A 24,061-nucleotide genomic window follows, 5' to 3' on the forward strand; every position below is an offset into this window, starting at 1 on the left:
CAATACAGGTTTGAACTGCAGAAGTCCACTTATGTGGATTTTTTTTCATTAGAACATTTTTTTAGAAATTTGTGACAATTTGAAAGAACTCACAAATGAATGACATAGACTAGAAATAATGAAACAATTTAAAAGTTAGGTATGTCATGAATGCATAAAATATATGTAGGTGCTAGTCTATTTTATCATTTATTACCATAAAATAAACACAAATCTTATTATAAAATTGCTTGAGCCCAGGAGTCCAAGGCTGCAGTGCACTATGATCAAGCCTATGAATAGCCACTACATTTCAGCCTGAGAAACATAGTGAGATCCTGTCTCTAAAAAAATTATTTTTTTAATTTTTTTTTTTTCTTGAAACAGAGTCTCACTTTGTTGCCTAGGCTAGAGTGCCATGGCATCAGCCTTGCTCACAGCAACTGCAAACTCCTGGGCTCAAGCGATCCTCCTGCCTCAGCCTCCTGAACAGCTGGGACTACAGGCATGTACTGCCATGTCCAGCTAATTTTTTCTAGATATATATATTTTCTGTTTTGTTTTGTTTTTTGAGGCAGAGTCTCACTCTGTTGCCCTGGATAGAGTGCCATGGTGTCAGCCTAGCTCACAGCAACCTCAAACTCCTGGGTTCAAGCGATCCTCACGCCTCAGCCTCCGGAGTAGCTGGTACTACAGGCATGTACCACCATGCTTGGCTAATTTTTTCTATATATATTTTTAGTTGTTCATATAATTTCTTTCTAGTTTTTAGTAGAGACCGGGTCTCATTCTTGGCTCAGGCTGGTCTTGAATTCCTGAGCTCAAATGAGCCATCCACCTTGGCCTCCCAGAGTGCTAGGATTACAGGCATGAGCCACCACACCCGGCCTTTTCTATATATATTTTTAGTTGTCCAGCTAGTTTCTTCCTATTTTTAGTAGTGATGGGGTCTCACTCTTGCTCAGGTTGGTCTTGAACGCCTAAGGTCAAACGATCCTCCTGCCTTGGCCTCCCAGAGTGCTAGAATTACAGGCATGAGCCACTGTGCCAGGCCTTTAATTTTTTTTTTTTTTTTTTAAAGAAGGTAGGGATACAGGGAGGGAGGAAAAGAAGGAAGGAAACCCTTTAATTTTTTTAATGTTAAAATTTATCAAAACTGAAAGCAGGGACTCAGGGTCCTTCTGACCTTTTGAGTTTTAAACAGCAGGTATCAGAAAAGTTAGCAAGTTACCATAAGGATAACTGGCTTGTATTGGGGAAATTCTTTTTTAATTAGAAAAAAACAATTTTTATCAAATTTTACAGACATTACTTCTCTGCCTTTTGGCTAAGATCAAGTGTAGTATCTGTTCTTACTAGCTTAATATTAAAAAACACAGACACAAACACAGACCACGCATGGTGAGTTCTAAGTCAAGAGAAATGTAAACAAAGGTAAAGATGCTATGTTAATTTATAACTGCATAAAATTAACTGTAGTACATACTGTACTACTGTAATAATTTTGTAGCTACCTCTTGTTGCTATTGAGTTAGGCTGAAATGTTGTATCTACTTAAAATGCCATGTGACATCAGTCATCCCTGTGTGAGCAGTTCACCTCTGCAGTAAATTGGGGTAAAAAGTGATCTCTCAATCATATTTCCTGGGACCTATACAGTGGGCCACTATGATGTTGGAAGTGCTTCCAAGAAGCAGAGAAAAGTCGTGACCTTACATAAGAAAGTTGAATTGCTTGGTATGTACTGCAGGTTGAGGTCTGCAGCTGGGGTTTCAAGATAAATGACATAAGAACCAGCATAAGAACCATGGTAAAAATAGAAAAGGAAACTTGTGAAGCTGTGGCTACAGCTATACCAGCGGGTACAAAAACCTTGCGCTTTTTTCAGAATACCTTTTTATCTTATATTGAAAATGCAACTTTTATGTGAGTACAAGATTGTTACAAGAAAGGCATATACCTATAGACACTAATGATTGGAGAAAAAGCAGTACTTATATGACAATTTAAAGCAAAAGGAAGGTGAAAGATTAAAAGCTGGAGATTTAATGCGACAAAGGATGGTTTCATAATTTTAGAAAGAGATTTGGCTTTAAAAAATGTCAAGATATGGCCGGGCACAGTGGCTTATGCCTGTAATCCCAGCACTCTGGGAGGCCAAGATGGAGTCTCGCTCAAGTATCCGTCAGGAGTTCGAAACCAACCTGAGCAAGGGCAAGACCCCGTCTCTACTAAAAATAGAAAGAAATTAATTGACCAACTAAAAATATGTAGAAAAACTTAGCCAGGCATAGTGGCTCATGCCTGTAGTCCCAGCTACTCAGGAGGCTGAGGCAGAAGGATTGCTTGAGCCCAGGAGTTTGAGGTTGCTGTTAGCTAGGTGATGCCTCGGCACTCTAGCCCAGGCAACAGAGTGAGACTCTGTCTCCAAAAAAAAAAGATCATTGAGGAGAACAGATATCTGCCCAAGCAGATATTTAATTCACACGAAAGTGCCCTGTTATGGAAAAAAGTACCACAAAGAACATTTATTATTTAGAAAGAGAAGTGAGCAGAAGAATTCCAGTTATTTAAGACTGCTTTTGACTACTTTTACAACATGGGGAGCCTTCTATGATACAAGCACTGAAACTAAAGCAAAGAGTGGAAGAAAGATTGGTATCATATAGAAACATTTTTTAGATAAATGAAAAAGTAAAACCAGACAAATTATGATGTATTTCTGTAAAGTTACACTGAGCATGCCTACCTCTCACTGCTTCCCTTTCCACATTCTTTACCTCTTTACTGAGACAGTAAGACCAACCCCTCAGCCAACTCAACATGAAGACAGTGAGAGTGAAGACCTTTATGATGATCTACTTCCACTTAATGAATAGTAAACATATTTTCTCTTCCTCATAATTGCCTTAATAACATTTTCTTTTCTCTACCTTTATTGTAAGAATACAGTATATAATACATCTAGCATACAAAATGTGTGTTAATTGACTGTTTAGGTTACTGGTAAGGCTTCCGGTCAACAGCAAGCTATTAGTAGTTAAGGTGTTTTGGAAATCAGATTTTTTTTTTTTTTTTTGAAACAGAGTCTCGCTTTGTTGCCCAGGCTAGAGTGAGTGCCATGGCGTCAGCCTAGCTCACAGCAACCTCAAACTCCTGGGTTCAAGCAATCCTCCTGCCTCAGCCTCCCAAGTAGCTGGGACTACAGGCATTCGCCACCATGCCCGGCTAATTTTTTGTATATATTAGTTGGCCAATTAATTTCTTTCTATTTATAGTAGAGACGGGGTCTCGCTCTTGCTCAGGCTGGTTTCGAACTCCTGACCTTGAGCAATCCGCCCGCCTCGGCCTCCCAGAGAGCTAGGATTACAGGCGTGAGCCACCGGCCGGCTGGAAATCAGATGTTATACTCAGATTTTCAGCTGTTCTCTACATTGTTCAAGGGTGAACTGTATATGTAATATAGATAATAGTTATATTGTAACATTATATTCATATATGGTTATATTGTTATATACTATTGCAATATTGTCATATACTATATACATACTATATATAGTAGTTGCATTATAAAAATATTATAAAGTTCCTTCAACATTCTAATCTACTAAAGGTTATCTGGTAACTCTGAAAATGTATGGGTGTGTGGGAAATGAAAATGCTTAAAAAAAGAGCGTGTTTGTTTTTGTTACGTGTTTTATTTAAATCAGCTTAGTACCAAATATTTTTCATCAGATTCCTTTGATATTACCAGGGGCGTGATATCCTTCCGTAAAGAGTCTGGGTTCTAGATTTGGACACTCCTTTTTTTAATTCTGCCTCTCACCCTTTGGTCATATTCCTTTCTTAGGGATAGAGGTAACAGTGTTTCACAATTGTTAAAAGAAACAGTTAAAAGAAATTACCTGTAAAATACCTTGTGGACACCTCGTCAACTGCAGTTATTGTTATTAGAGTACTTTGATTTGACTCGGTTCTATGTGTGAAGCAGGGATGTTGCTTAATGTCTTAAGTTAGCTTTTACTGAGTCCCCTGTTTTCTCCTTTTTTGATGCCTTTGGAAATTAAATTGGATATTACTTAATGGTTAGTGGAAATTGACACTTGACAATTTGTTTAAGCCACTTGACACTTTGTTTGTACTTTGGGATTTAAAAATCTTTTCCTTTGATTTATAGCAAATCGGCAAATTGAAATCCTAGAACTGGAAGATCTAGAGAAGGAGTGTTCCCTGGCTCGCATTCGCCTCACTTTGGCTCAGCATGATCCCTCAGCAATTGCCCTTGCAGGTAGGAATCCTGCAGTTACAGCCTCTAGCCTTTTGGTCCCAATAGCACGTTTTAGGTCCAGGCCATGTACTTAAGATGCTAGATGGGTATAAAGCATGGGGTTGTTACTCTGAGATAATCATCAACAAAGTCTTCGATCTCATTGCATATACCCTTGGGTGCACTAAATAGCCTTTTTTCATTTCCACAGGAAGTTCATCAGCAGAGGAGATGGTCACTCTCTTAGTTCAGGCTGGCCTCTTTGACACTGCCATATCACTCTGTCAGACTTTTAAGCTTCCCTTAACGCCAGTCTTTGAGGGACTTGCCTTCAAGTATGTATAAAATTATCTTTTTATAGTCTTAATTTTGTGATGCAAATATATTATCCTGTTGTTTTGTGTGAAGCAGTCATCACAGGCCAAGTAGCCTATAAGCCATTTGTAGTTTAAGGAATGCAATGATTTTTTAAAAAAATTTTTTAGTGGCTTGTGATTTTACTTTTTAAAAAGAAAAGATCTTGGCTGGGAGTGGTGGCTCACGCCTGTAATCCTAGCACTCTGGGAGGCCGAGGCGGGTGGATTGCTCAAGGTCAGGAGTTTGAAACCAGCCTGAGCAAGAGCGAGACCCTGTCTCTACTAAAAATAGAAAGAAATTAATTGGGCAACTAAAAATATATAGAAAAAATTAGCCGGGCATGGTGGCACATGCCTGTAGTCCCAGCTCCTCGGGAGGCTGAGGCAGTAGGATTGCTTGAGCCCAGGAGTTTGAGGTTGCTGTGACCTAGGCTGATGCCATGGCACTCTAGCCCAGGCAACAGAGTGAGACTCTGTCTCAAAATGAAGAAAAGAAAAGAAAAGATCTTGCTTTATAGCTTCTCTTCAGAAATCAGAATAGCAAATAAGTTAAATAATGATGTCCCTTACTGACAAGGCATATGCTCTGGTTAGTCCTTTAGGATATCTTTTGTTCCCGCTAAGCATTATTTAAAAATATTTCTATTGAAGTGACTTTATACCTAACTATAATATAGTCAAGAAGTTTGTGAATTAGAGGTTGGGCATGGTGGGTCACACTTGTAATCCTAGCACTTTGGGAGGCTTGAGGTAGGAGGATTGCTTGAGGTTAGGAGTTTGAGACCAGCTTGAGCAAGGTAGCAAGACTCTGTCTCTATAGAAAAAAATAAGCTGAGTGCAGTGGCACAGACCTGTGTAGTCCCAGCTACTTGAGAGAAGATTGCTTGAGCCCAGGAGTTTGAGGTTGCAGTGAGCTATGATGATGCCATTGCACTCAACTCTAGGCAACAGAGTGAGACCCTGTCTCCCAAAAAATAGGATTAAGCTTGTGAATTGGAAATATTTTTAAAGTTGCAGAATTTTTTATCATTAATTTTCTCTTGAAAGTAGATTTTCTCTTAACACTTATTAATGTCCTATGAGTCATCCAGTTGTGTGGTTTTGAGGAGAAGGAAGAGCTAGTACTCCAGTAGAATTCAGCAATAGACTAGAGCTAAAGTTATCCTATCTCTTCTAGTTTTAGTAACAAAATAAAATGGTACATTTTAGCATTTAGTTTATGAGTGTGGAATCATTTTCATTGCAGATGCATCAAACTGCAGTTTGGAGGAGAGGCAGCACAAGCAGAAGCCTGGGCCTGGCTTGCAGCCAATCAGCTCTCATCTGTCATCACTACTAAGGAATCTAGGTACAGCCCTAGTGTTAATTCAACCCTGGGTAGTTTTACCTGTCTCAACGCTGTAGCTCTCTTTCTTTGATTAAATTGTCCTACCCAGATCATTTCACTTTTTTCTCTCTTCTCTGACTATGTTTTTGTAAAAGCTGGGAGTTTATAATTAGGGTGAAATGCCCATTTATTGTCCAAACCAGGATGTCTTTGCCAATGAAATGTTTCCTTCTCCATATCCCCCTCCTCAAAGACTTACTTTATTATATATCATTAAGAAAATATTCTTTTACAGGCAAAAGTCTATATTTACTTGGTTTGAGAGTGTGTTGTTTCTTTGTTCCCTGTTTCTTCCACTGAGCTGTCACTACATGGTTGTCATCACAGTGTCTTTTTATAAGTTGTCTCCAGCTACTATTTAGCAGTTTGTCACCCACCAACCCCTATTGTCTACCAAACTTTCTTCAGATCTCCTCTCTGCTTACCCTACTTACCTAGGGTACACAATTAGTGTCTGCCTGAATGTACTTCTGCTGCTTTTTCAGAATCCTTCTCTGGTATTCCTAACCCTCAGTAAACTTCCCTTCCTAAATTGCTTTTGCAATTTCTACCATGCATCTTACCACTTTGGAATGGTAGCATTTTCATTTTAGAATTTGGAAGACTTCTGACATTAGCTTTCAGTGCCTAAATTAATGCATCAGAATCACTTACTAAAATGAAGATTATGAAACATCACCCTGTTCTTCTAAGTCAGAACTTCTATATGATTCTAATGCTTGATGAGGTTTGGAAACCTGTCATCTGAGCCAGTTTTCTTGTTTTAGAAATCCAGAAACGGGCTAGGCACAGTGGCTCATGCCTATAATACTAGCACTTTGGGAAGCCAAAGAAGGAGGATTGCTTGAGCCCAAGAATTTTAGACTGGCCTGGGCAACATGGCAAAACCCCATCTCTACAAAAAAATTTAAAACTTAAAAATAAAGGCCGGGTACAGTGGCTCATGCCTATAATCATAGCACTCTGGGAGGCTAAGACGGGTGGATCGTTTGAGCTCAGGAGTTCGAGACCTGCCTGAGCAAGAGCAAGAAGACCCCATCTCTACTAAAAAATAGAAAGAAAATTAGCTGGACAACTAAAAATATATGTAGAAAAAATTAAGGTCAAGCACGGTGGCTCGCACCTGTAATCCTAGCACTCTGGGAGGCTGAGGCAGGAGAATCACTCAAGGTCAGGAGTTGGAAACCAGGCTAAGCAAGAGCAAGACCCCATCTCTAATAAAAATAGAAAGAAATTAGTTGGCCAACTAAAAATATATAGAAAAAATTAGCTGGGCATGGTGGTGCATGCCTGTCTATAGTCCCAGCTACTTGGGAGGCTGAAGCAGTAGGATCCCTTGAGCCCAGGAGTTTGAGGTTGCTGTGAGCTAGACTGACACCATGGCACTCTAGCCCAGGCAACAGAGTGAGACTCTGTCTCAAAAAAAAAAAATTTAAAAAGAACAACAACAAAAAAACCCTCCAGAAACGAAGTTGAATGACTTATATAGTCAAATATGTGGTTAGTGGGAGAAAATTTAAGAATCTATAAAGATGTTTTTCCTTATAAATACATGCTTTGAATGGTACTCTATTTATAATCTGAAACTCATTAGTCATTTTTGCTTTTTTCAGTGCTACAGATGAAGCATGGCGACTATTATCAACTTACCTGGAAAGACACAAAGTTCAGAATAACTTGTATCACCACTGTGTAATCAATAAGCTCTTGTCTCATGGCGTGCCTCTGCCTAATTGGCTTATAAACAGTTACAAGGTAAGTGAATCTTATAGAGACTACAAACCCTCTCTGTCATTCAGATTGTGAGATGATTAAAAAGAAAAGGATAGAGTCCTAACTTATGGGAACATATTGACTTATGTACTTTGGGAAGCTTTTCAATCATTGTTAAAAGCACTAAAAACAATTTAATGTCAATTCCACATGTAGTATTGGATTTGAAGTTTCATAGGTTAGTAATTAAGTTAATGGTTGCTTGTGTGCTGGCTGAACAATGAGTTTATATTTAGAATAATGAGTATATGCATGACATAGTATTATATTTACTATTCATAACTCAAAAAATCACAGGAGTGGACACAGTAGTTTTCAAATAATATAATAGCGTGGCTGGTTCAAGTGTAGTGGTGTACATAACAAATTGGTCAAACCAATTACAGATTTATTTGTTCCTTCTCCACTCCCACTGCTTCAGTTGACTCTTAAAGGGGGGAAAAATTGGGTCCTTGGGCTGTCTGCCTCAGAATTATTTGGGTGGTGGGCTTCTTCAAAATATAGTTTTCTGGGCCCCATCCCAGACTTACAGAATCAAATTATCTGGGGCTAAGAGATAGGAATGTACATTTTAACAGGCTCCTAATTTAATTTTGATACAGGCTGAAGTTTAAGAACTACTCTGACACCTTTGGTAGAATACGAAAAGAGAAAATCTAGATGTTAAAAATCAGGAAAGACAGCAGGGCAAGGTAGCTGACATCTGTAATCCTGGCGGGAGGATTGCTTGAGGTCAGGAGTTCGAGACCAGTGTGAACAAGAGCAAGACCCCTCTCTATAAAAAACAGAAAAATTAGCCAGGCATGGTGACACGCACCTATAGTCCAAGCTACTTGGGAGGCTTAGGCAGGAGGATCACTTAAGCCCAGGAGTTTGAGGTTGCAGTGAGCTATCATGATGCCACTCCACTCGATCCCAGGCAACAGAGCAAGACCATCAAAAAAAAAAATTAGAAAATTTGATATGTTTCTTTTAGTTGGAAAGTAGAGAAGGCAGCTAAGGTAGTAAGGTAAGATTGTAATCAAATCAGAATATTTTAACAGCATATTTAACATAATTAATAGAGTTCTTCCAAACTGGGGCTATATTCAAATTTAAAATTGGTGATTCTTGGAATTCCTTTTGCATTTATCATTCATATATTTTTGAGAATTAATGTGAATATATTGTTGCTGTAGTACTCAGCATTTCTAGAAGAGTTTGTTAACTTTACAATAGTGGAAGCTGAAGTAGAAAGAAGTTAAAATAAGTCTTCTTAGATTACAAAACATGGGGGGAAGATCATGTAACAGAGCCTCACAAGCCCAAAAGTAACTGGGCTATTGGGAATTTAGCTCTTATCCTAAGAAATAGATGAGTAAACCAAGGTACTCATTTATGTATATTGAAAAGTGTAAATGCCAAGGAATCAGACAGCCAATGTCCTTTGGTCAATATCCAGGTAAGGAGGAAATAGGTGTATATTCTTAATCATTTACTTTTTACAGAAAGTTGATGCTGCCGAGTTGCTTCGTCTATACTTAAACTATGACCTTTTAGAAGAAGCTGTGGATTTGGTGTCAGAATATGTGGATGCTGTTTTAGGGAAAGGACATCAGTACTTTGGAATTGAGGTAGGCATATATAGGCGGTCCTCGATTTACAACAATTTGACTTAATTTTTCAACTTTACAGTGGTTCAAAAGTGATAAGCATTCAGTAGAAACCATACTTCAAGTACCCACACAAGATTCTATTTTTCACTGTCAGTACAGTATTCAATAAATTCCATGAGATGTACAACACTCTTATAACATTGGCTTTCAGTTCAATGATGTTGCTCAACTGTAGGCTAACAAGTATTCTAAGCACATTTAAGGTAGGCTAGGCTAAGCTATCATATTCAGTAGGTTAAGTGTATTAGATGCATTTCAACTTATGGTATTTTCAGCTGATGTTGGTTTTAGCAGAACATAACCACATTATTCATCAAGGAGCATCTGTATAAGCATTTCTTTTTAATTCTGTATTATCACATTAAGTAAGGTGAGAATCTGAAAATCTGTACATTGAATAATGTTAGTGTGTTTAACTTTTTCTATTTGTAGTTATACAAGTAAATATCGACACTTTAGAAATCTCTAGTTATCTGTTTATAAAGTGGGAATACATTTTTATTCATCAAAAGAATGTGGCATTAGTATTCAATGGAGAGAAGTAAATAAAAATAAATTGTATTTTATGTGTGCAGTGAGTATGCTAAGTTCTGTAAGCATTTTACATTTAACCCTTAAAGTATCCTTATGAAGGACTATTTTAATTTTTTTTTTTAACCTCATGAGGAAACAGAAGAGGCTCAGAGGTTAAGTAATTTGCCAAAGTTCCCACAGATGGTAAATAGAAGAGCCAGGTCTACCCAGGTGTAGTTCACTATATAGCCAAGCTCTTAAACTCTCAGGAAAGTATTCAGAATTTTGAGAGTTGAGCTTTCCTTTTCCATTTTTTTTTCCAGATAATTTGAATTTAAACTCAATTTCAGGCCAGGTGTGGTGGCTCACGCCTGTAATCCTGGCTCTCTGGGAGGCTGAGTGGGCGGATTGCTCAAGGTCAGGAGTTTGAAACCAGCCTGAGCAAGACTCCGTCTTTACTAAAAATAGAAAGAAATTAATTGACCAACTAAAAATATACATACAAAAAATTAGCCGGGCATGGTGGCGCATGCCTGTAGTCCCAGCTACTCGGGAGGCTGAGGCAGAAGGATTACTTGAGCCCAGGAGATTGAAGTTGCTGTGAGCTAGGCTAATGCCATGGCACTCACTCTACCCTAGGCAACAAAGTGAGACTCTGTCTCAAAAAAATAAATAAATAAACTCAATTTCAAACTGGAAATAGTATCATTTATTGACAATTTAGAGAAGAGTTTTGTTAAGTATGTTTCCCTTAGGCCTCCTCTTTAAGATAAGAGGTGATATGAATCTTACAACATCCTTGATTTTTTTTAAATACTCAACATTTTGCTTTCAGTTTCCGCTGTCTGCAACAGCCCCAATGGTGTGGCTTCCATACTCTTCTATTGATCAGCTTCTCCAAGCTCTGGGAGAGAACAGTGCCAACAGTCACAACATTGCAGTAAGTAAACCCTTTCATGAGACCTCTTCTGTAAGTCCCTACACTAGCAGTTACACCTTGCAGCTTGATCTTTAGTTCTCAAGGATCAAAGGGAGGGCAATTGCCTGTTATTGCCCTTAAAAAGCTGCCCCTATCTCTTTATAATTAAGGCAAAGAATCGAAGCAACTTGGTCAAAAAAACTTAATGAGGAACTGTGTAAGCATTAATTATACAGAGGCAAATTACATGCAGTCCATTCTTTAAAGGCATTTACAGGCCAGGCATAGTGCCTCAAACCTACAATCCCAGCACTTTGGGAGGCTGAGGCAGGAGGAGGGGTCACTTGAGGCCAGGAGTTCAAGACCAGCCTAGTGAGACCCCATCTCTACAAAAAAACATGGAAGTATAATTAAAGTATAAGTAAAAAAGTATAATTAGCCTGGCACGATGGTGCAGGCCTGTAGTCCTAGTTACTCAGGAGGCTTAGGTGAGAGGATCACTTGACCCTAGGAGTCGGAGGTTACAGTGAGTTATGATTGGGCCACTGCATTCCAGCCTGCGAGACACAGTGAGACCCTATCTTAGAAAAATAAATAAATAAAATAAAGGCATTTACAGTTTGGTATGGCAGATTTTACTGGGTAAACAGGTACTTGAAATGCAGTGTGATAAATTATCACTATGTGTGTTTTTTTGGTTTTTTTGTTTGAGACACAGTCTCACTCTTTGCTCAGGCTAGAGTGCCATGGCATCAGCCTAGCTCACAGCAACCTCCAACTCCTGGGCTCAAGCAATACTCCTTCCTTAGGCTCCGAGTAGCTGGGACTACCCGCAAGCGCCACCATGCCCGGCTAATTTTTTCTATATATTTTTAGTTGGCCAATTAATTTGTTTCTATTTATAGTAGAAACGGGGTCTCACTCTTGCTCAGGCTGGTTTCAAACTCCTGACCTTGAGCAATCCTCCCGCCTTGGCCTCCCAGAGTGCTAGGATTACAGGCGTGTGAGCCACTGCGCCTGGCCTAAATTATTGCTATTCTGAGTGAACTTAGCATATACAGCAACATTTCCCAGGATTCGTTTTTTATATATATATATATATATATATATATATATATATATATATATATATATATATATATATATGGAATGCTTCCCGAATGTGTATATCATCCTTGTGCAGGGGCCATGCTAATTTTCTCTGTATCATTCCAATTTTAGTGCTGCTGAAGAGAGCACATTTCCCAGGATTCATATGTTAGCTACTGCTTGCCTTAAAAGAAAAAAATGATACCCTTCCCTTTGCTCAGAGTCATTATAGTGAGAGCTTATTTACCAGTAAGATGGAGTATTTCCTGAGCCTATTAATAGAACTCATAGAATATGATTTTATAAACTAGTCATTGATTCAGAATATAAACTCCAGGCCGGGCGAGGTGGCTCACGCCTGTAATCCTAGCACTCTGAGAGGCCGAGGTGGACAGATCGTTTGAGCTCAGGAGTTCGAAACCAGCTCTGAGCAAGAGCAAGACTTCGTCTCTACTAAAAATAGAAAGAAATTAATTGGCCAAGTAAAATATAGAAAAAATTAGCCGGGCATGGTGGCACATGCCTCTAGTCCCAGCTACTTGGGAGGCTGAGGCAGAAGATCCCTTGAGCCCAGGAGTTTGAGGTTGCTGTGAGTTTGAGGTAGGCTGACGCCACAGCACTCTAGCCCAGGCAACAGAGTGAGACTCTGTCTCAAAAGAGAAAAAAAAAAAAAGAAGAAGAATATAAACTCCAGGTGCTTTTGTATGTTTCTCTTCCAAATCTGTCTTTCAAAGTGTTAGGCAAGAGTAAGAAAGGAAGGCAGGCATGAAAAGCAATTCCTACTAATTGGGTCTATCAATTTAAGATAAATAAAATATTAACAAATAAAACTACCTAAGGTATTAGTCCTATATTTCACTTGGCAGCTAATGACTAGTTAAATCAGATACAGCATCTTTGGTTCTAAGAAAAGAGCTAATAATAAGCTTATTAGTCATTTCTTTTTTGGAAATAAAAAAAAAAAAAATAAGCTTATTAGAATACTGGTATGATTTGCATATTTAGAAAATTCATTAGGAAACCGGATTGAAGTATTGTATATAACAGAAAAGTCCAGTTTTATCAGTAGAGTCACAGCAGACTCCTAAACTGAATGGTGATTAAATGAAGCAGAGCAGCTAACATCTTTATTAGGCAGAGTCTAATTGGTGAAGTCAAAGTGATTAGTAACTTCAATCTTTTTCAATCGTTGAGCTATTCTGTAATGATTCCCTTCTTTTCTCTTACAGCTATCCCAGAAAATACTTGACAAATTGGAAGACTACCAGCAAAAAGTTGATAAGGCAACACGAGATTTATTGTATCGTCGGAACTTGTGATCCAGATTGTTACCTAGCCTTTGTAACCGCTTGGTGCCTCCTAGGGCTTAAGACTACCCTAACAGGAACATTGTACTCAAGGCCAATTTTTACAGCTGTAAATGACATATATAACATTGAAGTCTGCATTCTGCACAAGATGGGAGGGCCAAAGAGTCCAAGGACAGAGGACGCTGTGCTTGCTGGTGGTGCTAACACAATTTCTGGTTTTCAACCTTGGTCTCAAATAGCTGCTTTTGTATATGATTCACAAGCTTTTTTAGAGTTTATATTTTTTTAAACTACCGAAGACATTCTTTATCTGCAGATTAAAACCCATCTCTACTTTCCAAAATAACCAAGAGTGGTTGGTTTGGTGTAGCTCACCACCAAAAGCAGTCCACTGCAGATCTTTTAATTCTACCCTATCACTTTTTGTATTTCAATGGAATTATTTTGGTCCAGAACTGACATGTATTTTCTGTATCGGAAACAGAGGCTAGTGATTTTGCGTACTCTTTTCATTATTTATTGTGGAGTTTTTGTATGATCTTCAATAAAGTATTAAATAGTTTGCCTAGATTATGCCTAAAATGATAACCAGCTATTTAAAAAAGATATCTTATTTTGAATCTGGTTTTGAGGCTAAAGTTGAGCAAACTCTTAGCTAAGAAAAAATTGGAAATCCATCATCTGTAAAAGCAACAGATTTTTTAACTAAATTCTGATAATTTCTATGATTTATGATAATCAAGCCGGACTTGATCAGACAGGTAGTCTAATGTATTGGACCAAAATACAAACTTTATTGATCAGATTCAGAAGCATTCATGCCACATATTTTGGGGAAAGTAAAAAATAATAAAATCTTTGTGGATTTTATTCTGTATATTAAAATTTATCTTTTCAGGAAATAATCTGTATACTACTTGCTTGTATCACCTTTAATTTTTCTTTGAGTTTTTCATAAGCCTTTAATTTTATACTGTCAATATCATATTTACATTATATACATTAACAATGTGAGTTTCTCCTTGGTACTGTCCTTGGTAGATAATGAGGTGTGTAGTTCTTTTTTCATTTTAGCTGTACCATGATTTAATATGAGGTATTTGGTGCAATTAGAGACTAGGAAAGCCCTTGCTCTCTCAGTTCCCTACATCTGTGGCTTTCAACTACAGTAAGAAAGACATTTTCACCTTCATACACATATACACCCAAAAGAAAGGTTTCTCAAAATTTGTATCTTTACTTACTATGTATTCTGATGTTTTCATGAATAATTAATGGATCATAACCCACAGTCTAAAAAATATCAAACGCTGTTGTAGCCATCTCTGGAGAGCAACAAGTAGCAACAGACTGGCCTTTTTCCAGAAACCTATCCATTTGTATTGCTAATCAAAGCATTGGTTTCCATGGCAGTTCACAAGACACCAGCTTTTCCTATCTTCAGTATATATGGTTCAAGGCCTAGATCCCAAGCTGGAGCCAGCCCAGCTCTTCTGTTCGTTTTCTTCCTTCTTCACTTTGAGTCCCAACCAGAGCAGAACTTGCCCAACTCCTTCCTTTCCACTTTTCTCAGTGCTTTGAGTCTGCGTTTTTGTTTGCTAGACAGTGTGATACTTTAATGGTATATAATAGCATCGTTATTTCTTGCTTTTCCCAACTGCAGCAATTTTCTGATCACAATGTTATTTAAAAGGTCCCTTCCTTTTAGTATTTCACTATCATAGTTCTTAAATAATTTAACAAAATGTAACTAATAAGCTGCCTACCAGCCTGTGACAATAAAAGTGTCATTTCTGTTAATATTAGAATTTATGACACACTGAGTTTCATATTAACCATTCTTTTTTTTTTTTTTAAACACTATCAGCTCATACAAATCCATATATTGAACATTGTTACCAAGATTATCACTGTAATCTTTGTGACCTTCCAAGAAAGCTAATTCATTCTATGAAGCCATCTTGGCAGTGTTTGGTCACCTGTACCAGTCCTCGTCACTGAACCATAACTTCTTGAAATCCCTAAGTAGCTCTCACCAGCATGACTGGATGTCCTCTCCCCATTCTGATCTCTCCAGGTGTCAATACGGGCCATGCCATCACCTGCCACAGTCCAGCCTGTGTTGTGTCCTAAAGCTTCACTGAACATAGACTGTGCCTATCCCCTGGGATTTTGCTAGTGGCTACCTCCCTTCTTAGTTCCCAGCCTGCTTTCCTATTACAAATATCAACATTCCTCTCACTGATAGGAATATAAATCAAATTACCTTTAAATAATCAACAAATGGACAAGTCTATGAGTGAAGGCATCCTAGGTAACAGAATTAATTTACCTCAACCTGATACTATATATACTTTTTCTACTAGAATGTAGTATATATTATTTTAAAAGTTCTAAAGTTTCCTTTAATCTTCACAGTTCTTCCTGGTTATATCCGTACCCAAAAGCATAGGTATTCCTATATAGTTTTTTTCTCAAATTAGGTAGAGACTTTAATATTAGTAACATTTATTAATAATTCCTTGCCATAAGAATATAGCTTTCTGCCGGGCGCTGTGGCTCACGCCTGTAATCCTAGCTCTTGGGAGGCCGAGGCGGGCGGATTGCTCAAGGTCAGGAGTTCAAAACCAGCCTGAGCAAGAGCGAGACCCCGTCTCTACTATAAATAGAAAGAAATTAATTGGCCAACTGATATATATATAAAAAAATTAGCCGGGCATGGTGGCGCATGCCTGTAGTCCCAGCTACTCGGGAGGCTGAGGCAGGAGGATCGCTTGAGCCCAGGAGTTTGAGGTTGCTGTGAGCTAGGCTGACGCCACGGCACTCACTCTAGCCTGGACAACAAAGTGAGACTCTGTCCCAAAAAAAAAAAAAAAAAAAAAAAGAATATAGCTTTCTGTGTCTACACAGAACTCCATCATGAAAAAGCAAATTTAGGCTGGGCACAGTGGCTCACACCTATAATCCCCAGTACTTTGGGAGGCCAAGGTGGACTGCTTGAGGCCAGGGGTTTGAGAGTAGCCTGGGCAACACAGACTTGGTCACTGCCAAAAATTTAAAAATTGGCCAAGCACAGTAGTGCATGCCTATAGTCCTAGCTACTCAAGAGGCTAAGGCAGGAGGATCACTTGAGCCCAGCAGTTTGAGGCTGCAGTGAGCTATGATCACTACAGACCCTATATAAAAAGAAAAAAAATTGTATTGTCCAAATAACCTGTGCCTGTCATTGGACTACAAACATATTTCTTCCAGTAAATGAGACTTCATTGTTTAAATGAATTTCTACAGGACACAGAAGGTCAAATAATGTGATATAATAAAGAATATGTCTGGTCTTTGTTCTTGGTCCCTGGCACAGCTTCAAAAACCTGTGGAATTTCCTGAGTGTTAGGAATTTGTTATACTAATGAGGGACTCTTGGTAAGTCCCCAGCTAGCTTCAGAATTGGGGCTGGTCACCAGGAGGACCAACCACAAGATTAGAGAGTTGGAACTTTGGGCCAACCCAACCTCCTGGGAGGATGGGAGAGCTGGAGATTGAGTCCAATCACATGGCCAATGATTCAATCAATCAGGCCTATGTAATAAAGCCCCAGTAAAAACTGGACATCAAGGAGGCTTGCTGGAGTTTCCTGGTTGGTGAAGGCATTGATGTGCTGGGATGGTGACACGCCTGACTCCACAGGGATGTGGCGTGGAAGCTCTGTGCTCTCTCCCAGTCCGCACCCTACTCATTATGCTTTATAATAAAACTATAATCCTAAGTATGCCACCTTCCTAAGTTCTGTGAATGGTTCTAGAGAATTAATAAAACAGGAGGTCTTGGAAACCCCTAAATTTATGGCCAGCAGAAGTGTAGGAAGCCTGGGGACTTCCCTTGCAGCTGGAGTCTGAAATACGGGCAGCTTTGTGGGGACTGAGCCCCATGAAATCCAATGCTAACCAGGTGTTTAGAGTCTGAATTGAATTGTATCAAAATACATCCACTTTGGGATGAGACAGAATAAATGTCGAAATTTAGATAAATCGACAGACACAACCATAAAACTTCATTTCATCCTACCCTGCTGAAGTTGGGAATTCTGGAATAGTCCACTTCTGCAGGTGATCTCTTGAAGTTCCCAAAGCTAGAGACTTCAAATGGATTCAGGAAGGTCAGCTTTTGAAATTAAGATCAAATACTGCATAAAGGCATTGCCTACCAAATATGATTATGGCTCAATATACTTGAAAACACATGATTATTTAAATGATTGTTCTTCCCAGGTTTCACTAGTCAAATGTGCGTCCTGATAATTTGGTTTTATTGAAACATCACAACAACCAGAAAAACCCTCAGTAATTCCAGAAGTGCTTAGGATCCTGGAAATCAAAGATCAGGCCTGACTTTTCTTCTAATCTCTTTAAAACTGACCATGTTTACCTACCAGGAGCCTAGATAGAAGCAAACTTTTTCAGTGAAAAGCCAGAAAGTAAATAGTTCAGGCTCTGTAGTTTACATACAGTCTCTGTGACAAATTATTTGTTTTGTTTTTTTAACAACCTTTTTTTTTTTTTTTTAAGACAGAGTCTCGCTTTGTTGCCCAGGTTAGAGTGAGTACCATGGCATCAACCTAGCTCACAGCAACCTCAAACTCTTGGGCTCAAGCAATCCAATCCTGTCTCAGCCTCCCCAGCAGCTGGGACTACAGGCATGCACCACCATGCCCAGCTAATTTTTTCTATATATATATTAGTTGGCCAATTAATTTCTTTCTATTTATAGTAGAGACGGGGTCTCGCTCTTGCTCAGGCTGGTTTCAAACTCCTGACCTGAAGCAATCAGCCCGCCTCGGCCTCCCAGAGTGCTAGGATTACAGGCGTGAGCCACCGCGCCCGGCCTTAACAACCTTTTTATTTTATTTTATTTATTTATTTTTTGAGACAGAGTCTGTCTGACTCTTGTTGTCCCAGCTAGAGTGCCGTGGCGTCAGCCTAGCTCACAGCAACCTCAAACTCCTGGGCTCAAGCAATCCTTCTATCTCAGCCTCCCGAGTAGCTGGGACTACAGGCAGGCATGCACCACCATGCCCAGCTAATTTTTTCTATATATATATATATTTTTTTTTAGTTGGTCAATTAATTTCTTTTCTATTTTTAGTAGAGACAGGGTATCACTCTTGCTCAGGCTAGTCTTGAACTCCTGAGCTCAAACAATCCACCCACCTAACAACCTTTTTAAAATGTAAAAACTATTCTTACCTCAGCCTAATTTGGCCATAATTTACCCACCCCTGGTCTAGATCTCTAACACCTCCTCTGAGGCCAACAGCAAAACTTGTCTCTCTCTAAAGCCAGTGGTTCTCCACAGAAATACTAAGGATTGTAAGAGACTACTGTGAACCATTGCACACCAACAAATTGGATAACCTAGAGAAATGGATAAATCCCTAGAAACATATAACCTACCAAGACTGAATCATGAAGAAACAGAAAATTTTAAAAGACAGGTATGGAGCTTGAAGCAGTAACCAAAAACCTCTCAACAAAGAAATGACCGGGACCAGACAGCTTTGCAGGTGAATTCTACCAAGCTCTTAAAGAATTAACACGGGCCGGGCGGGGTGGCTCACACCTGTAATCCTAGCACTCTGGGAGGATGAGGTAGATTGCTCGAGGTCAGAAGTTCAAAACCAGCCTGAGCAAGAGTGAGACCCCCCCCCGTCTCTATCATAAATAGAAAGAAATTAATTGGCCAACTGACATATATAGAAAAAATTAGCCGGGGATGGTGGCGCATGCCTGTAGTCCCAGCTACTCAGGAGGCTGAGGCAGCAGGATTGCTTGAGCCCAGGAGTTTGAGGTTGCTGTGAGCTAGGCTGATGCCATGGCACTCACTCTAGCCTGGGCAAGAAAGCAAGACTCTATCTCAAAAAAAAAAAAAAAAAAAAAAGAATTAACACAGATTCTTCTCAAACTCTTCCAAAAAACTGAAGCATTGGAAACACTTGCAAACTCATTTAATAAGGCCAGCATTACCCTCATACCAAAGCCAGATAAAGAACACTACAAGTATGGGGGGCAGGAGGGAGGAATGGCAGGGGCAATATATGTAACCCTAACAATATTTGTACCCCTATAATATGATAAAATAAAATTAAATTTAAAAAAAGAAACACTACAAGTATATTACAGACTAATATTCCTGATAAACATAGATACAAAAATACTAGCAAAGCAAATTCAGCAGCAATGTTAAGAGGATCATACATCATGATAAAGTGGGATTTATCCCTGGAATGCAAGAATGCAAATCAATATATGTGATACACCACATTAACAGAATGAAAGGTAAAAATGATCGGCCGGGCTCTGTGGCTCACGCCTGTAATCCTAGCACTTTGGGAGGCTGAGACGGGCGGATTGCTCGAGGTCAGGAGTTCAAAACCAGCCTGAGCAAGAGTGAGACCCTGTCTCTACTATAAATAGAAAGAAACTAATTGGCCAACTAATATATATAGAAAAAATTAGCCGGGCATGGTGGCACATGCCTGTAGTCCCAGCTACTCGGGAGGCTGAGGCAGGAGGATCGCCTGAGCCCAGGAGATTGAGGTTGCTGTGAGCTAGGCTGAAGCCACGGCACTCACTCTAGCCTAGGCAACAAAGTGAGACTCTGTCTCAAAAAAAAAAAAAAAAAAAAATCATATGATCATCTCAATAGATGCAGAGAAAACATTTGAAAAAACTCAACAGCCTTTCATAATAAAAACTCTCAACAAATTAGGTGTAGAAGGAATGTACTTCAACATAATAAAGTCCATATATGACAAGTCCATTGCTAACATCATACCCGATGATAAAAAGCTGAAGACTTTTGCTCTGAGATCAGGAGCAAAATAAGGATGACCGCTCTTGCCACTTTTATTCAATATAGTACTAGACATCCTAGCCATAGCAACTAAGCAAAACAAAGAAATAAAAGACGTCCAAATTGGAAAAGAAGAAGTTTAATTGTCCCTGTTTGCAGATAATATGATCTTGTATATAGAAAACCCTAAAGACTCCACCAAAAAACAATTGGAATAAATGAATTTAGTAGTTGCAAGATAAAAAATCAACATATAAAAATCAGTAATTTTTCAATATACACTAACAACAAACTCTAAAAAAAAGTTAAGAAAACAATCACACAATAGCGGCAGGGAGTGGTGACTCACGCCTGTAATCCTAGCACCCTGGGAGGCCGAGGCAGGAGGATAGCTCAAAGTGAGGAGTTCAAAACCAGCCTGAGCAAAAGTGAGACCCTGTGTCTACTAAAAATAGAAAGAAATTGTCTGGACAACAAAGATATATAGAAAAAATTAGCCAGGCATGGTGGCACGTGCCAGTAGTCTCAGCTACTTGGAGGCTGAGGCAGGAGGATCGCTTGAGCCCAGGAGTTTGAGGTTGCTGTGAGCTAGGCTGATGAAACAGCACTCGAGCCCAGGCAACAGAGTGAGACTCTGTCTCAAACATACAGACAAACAAACAAACAAAAATCACACAATAGCAACAAAAAGAATAAAATAGAAACAAATTTACGGAAAGAGGTGAAAGATACATACACTAAAATCTATCAGTTGTTGATAAAAATAGTTGAAGAAGACAAAAATAAATGGAAAGATATCCTGTGTTTGTGGATTGGAAGAATTAATATTATTATTAATAAAATGTCTATGCTACCCAAATTGATCTATGGATTCAGTGCAATTGCTATCAAAATTCCAGTGGCATTTTTTTTTACCAAATTAGAAAAAACAATTCTAAAATTCTTATAGCACTACAAAAGACCCTGAATAGCCAAAGCAATCTTGAGAAAAGAAGAACAAAGGTGAAGGCATTGCACTTCCTGATCTCAAGCTATATTACAAAGCTATAGTAATCAAAACAGTACAGTAATGGCATAAAAGCAGACACAGACCAATGAAAGGGAATAAAGAGCCCGGGTGGGCACAGTGGCTCCCCCCTGTAGTTGCACCAATTCAGAAGGCTGAGGCAGGAGGATTGCTAAGGCTGTTCAAGGAGTTGTATGCAACGATTGCATCTGTGAATAGCCACTGCACTATAGCTTGGGCAACATAGCAAGATTTCATCTCTAAAAAACAGTAAAAATTAAAAAAAAAAATTAAAAGGCAACTGAAAGAATGAGAGAAAATATTTGCAAACTATCTATCTGATAAGGGGTAAATATCCAAATTATTAATGTATAAAGAACTCAGCAATTCAATAACAGAAAAGGAGAGGGGCAAAGGACCTAAACAGAAATTTGCCCAAAGAGGATTTACAAATGGTCAACAGGTATATGAAAAGGTGCTCAACATCACTAATCATCAGGGAAATAAAAATCAAAACCACAATGAGATATCACTTCACACCTGTTAGTGTGGCTATTGTCAAAAACGCAAGAGATAAGTGTTGGGGAAGGTGTGGAGAAAAGGGAACCCTTGCACAATGTTAGTGGCAATGTATATTGGTATAACTATTATTATGTAAAACAGTAGGGAAGTTCCTCAAAAAATTAAAAATAGGAACACATACTATTTTATAGAATGAGGTATTGCCTAATTAAAAAAATTAAAATAGCGAGATCCAGCAATCTCACTTTGGGGTATATATCCAAAGGAAATGACACTAGTATTAGTGTATAATATATATTATATATTAGTATATCTTGAAAAGATATATGCACCCCCATGTTCACTGAAGCATTATTCATAATAGCCACAACAAATTGTCAACAGATGACTAAAGAAAACAGGACACACACACACACAGAGGAATATTTTCAGCCACTAATAAAAAAGGAAATCCTGTCATTTGCAACAACACAGATGTACCTGGAGAGAACATTACATTTAGTGAAATAAGCCAGACATAGAAAGACAAAAACTGCATGATCTCACTTATATGTGTTGCTATGGTCTGAATGTGCCCCCCAAAATTCATATGTTAGAAATTTAATGCTCAGTGCAACAACACTGGGAGTGTGGCCTTTTGGGAGGTATCTAGGTCATGAGGGCCCTACCCTCATGACTGGATTAATGCAGCTATAAAAAGGGTTTGTGGGAGTGAGTTTCCTCTCTCTTGCCCTTCCACCTTCTGCCATATGAGGACACAATAAGAAGGCCCATACCAGATGCTGGTGCCTTGATCTTGAACTTCCTAGGCTCCAGATCAGTGAGAGAATAAATTTCTGTTCTTTATAGATTACCCAGTCCCAAGTATTTTGTTATAGCAGCACAGAACAGAATAAGACATGTGGAATCTTAAAAAGTGGAACCCATAGAAGCAGAGAATAGAATGGTGGTTGCCAGGGAAGGGCTGGGTGGTAGGGGAAATGAGATGTCAGTTAAAGAGAAAGTTATAAAATGAATATGTTCTGGGGATCTAATGTAAATATGGTTACTATAGTTAATATTGTATGTTTGAAATTTGCTAAGACAGTAGATCTTAAGTCTTCACACACACAAAATAATAGCTGCAAAGTGATGGATTTGTTAATTAACTTTGCCAAAAGACAAAATGACAACAGATTTAGTTTTACAGATCTTAATTGGCTTTTATTTACCAACTGCATGAATCAGGTAACACTGTATTCCATAAAATAGAATGAGTGTTCCACTAAGCTGAGCAGAGGAGCTTGGTTTTATAGACAGAAAAGGGCTGAGGAAAGTAGAAACAGAAAGCAAAACAGTGATTTGTTTCAAAGCTACTTTCCTTATAAACGTTGCTTATCATGCCGTCTAAAGCTGACTACTCCCCTGTTTGGGGATTTAGCTATTAACTCTCTCTTCCGATTCCTCAGGTGAGATAAACAACTTAGTTTCGGTTTGGTGATGTGGTACTTTGGCATAAATGATTCCATTTCGGTTTGGTCTGTTAGGGCTTAATACAGGAGCTCAGTCAAAACAATGGCCTCCTATAAATTTTATTTAACAGCTTGAGTGGTAATAATTTCATATTGTATATCAAATCATCACATTGCCCAACTTAAATATATACAATTTTTGTCAATTATACCTCAAAAGCTAGGAAAAAATAATAAAGCCAATGGTTAGCAACGTTGGGTAAGTATTAGATAACCTAAGGAGCTTTAAAAAATAGCCAAAACAATTGTGGGTGGGATGGCACATGCCTATAGTCCCAGCTACTTGAGAGGCTGACACAGGAGGATGGCTTGAGCCAATGAGTTTGAGGCCAGCCTGGACAACATAGTGAGACCTCCAATGTCTGAAAACAACAACAACAGCAAATTAGTATGTGTCCTGTACTCCTACTCTTAGTCCAAATGATTCAGATTCTTAAATTGCTTTAATGCCCTCCAGATGGTTCTATGAACAGCCAGGGTTGAGAATCCTTGTTATAAACACAACCACCAACAGAAATGTAAGTTTCCCTCAAGGAAAACAGCTCTTCACCTTCCTAAACATTTTGGTTTAGCTCATAATCTCAACTTGGTTCCAGCCAGTTTTATAATATTATCTGGCCTTTTGTAAACAAAAGACTCATTAATAGTAATAATTAGGCTGCTGAAAAAAAATAGTAATAATTAGTATCACTGTTTATTTTGTTCCGGGTACAATGCAAAAAGAGCCTAAAACTACAATCCACCAGCGTGGACAACACAGTGAGACCCTGCCTCTGCCAAAAAAAAAAAAAAGAGAGAGAGAGAGAAGAAAGAAAGGAAAAAAGGGAGAAAGAAAGAAGAAAAAGAAAAATTAGCCAGGCGTGGTGGGGTGCACCTGTAGTCCCAGCTACTTGGGAGGCTGAGGCAGGAGAACTGCTTGAGCCAAGGA

General features: G+C 38.7%; 1 protein-coding gene and 2 pseudogenes across 1 annotated transcript in view; 2 read left to right on the forward strand and 1 right to left on the reverse strand.

Annotated features, from left to right (window-relative positions):
* Nucleotides 1–14,118, forward strand: part of NUP160 (nucleoporin 160) — a 56,635-nt gene extending 42,517 nt beyond the window's left edge. Inside the window, exons 30-36 of the mRNA XM_012788493.3 lie at nucleotides 4,157–4,267; nucleotides 4,458–4,581; nucleotides 5,849–5,950; nucleotides 7,603–7,744; nucleotides 9,250–9,375; nucleotides 10,766–10,870; nucleotides 13,168–14,118. Of these exons, the coding sequence (XP_012643947.1) occupies nucleotides 4,157–4,267; nucleotides 4,458–4,581; nucleotides 5,849–5,950; nucleotides 7,603–7,744; nucleotides 9,250–9,375; nucleotides 10,766–10,870; nucleotides 13,168–13,257 (800 nt within the window). The 3' untranslated portion in view covers nucleotides 13,258–14,118. The remainder of the gene's footprint in view (nucleotides 1–4,156; nucleotides 4,268–4,457; nucleotides 4,582–5,848; nucleotides 5,951–7,602; nucleotides 7,745–9,249; nucleotides 9,376–10,765; nucleotides 10,871–13,167) is intronic.
* Nucleotides 1,287–1,491, forward strand: LOC142870687 (uncharacterized; annotated as a pseudogene).
* On the reverse strand, nucleotides 11,988–12,088 carry LOC142870745 (uncharacterized; annotated as a pseudogene).
* Nucleotides 14,119–24,061: the final 9,943 nt, after the last annotated feature.

This window comes from Microcebus murinus, chromosome 4, assembly GCF_040939455.1.
Source record: "Microcebus murinus isolate Inina chromosome 4, M.murinus_Inina_mat1.0, whole genome shotgun sequence".
NCBI classification, from domain to species: Eukaryota; Metazoa; Chordata; class Mammalia; order Primates; family Cheirogaleidae; genus Microcebus; species Microcebus murinus.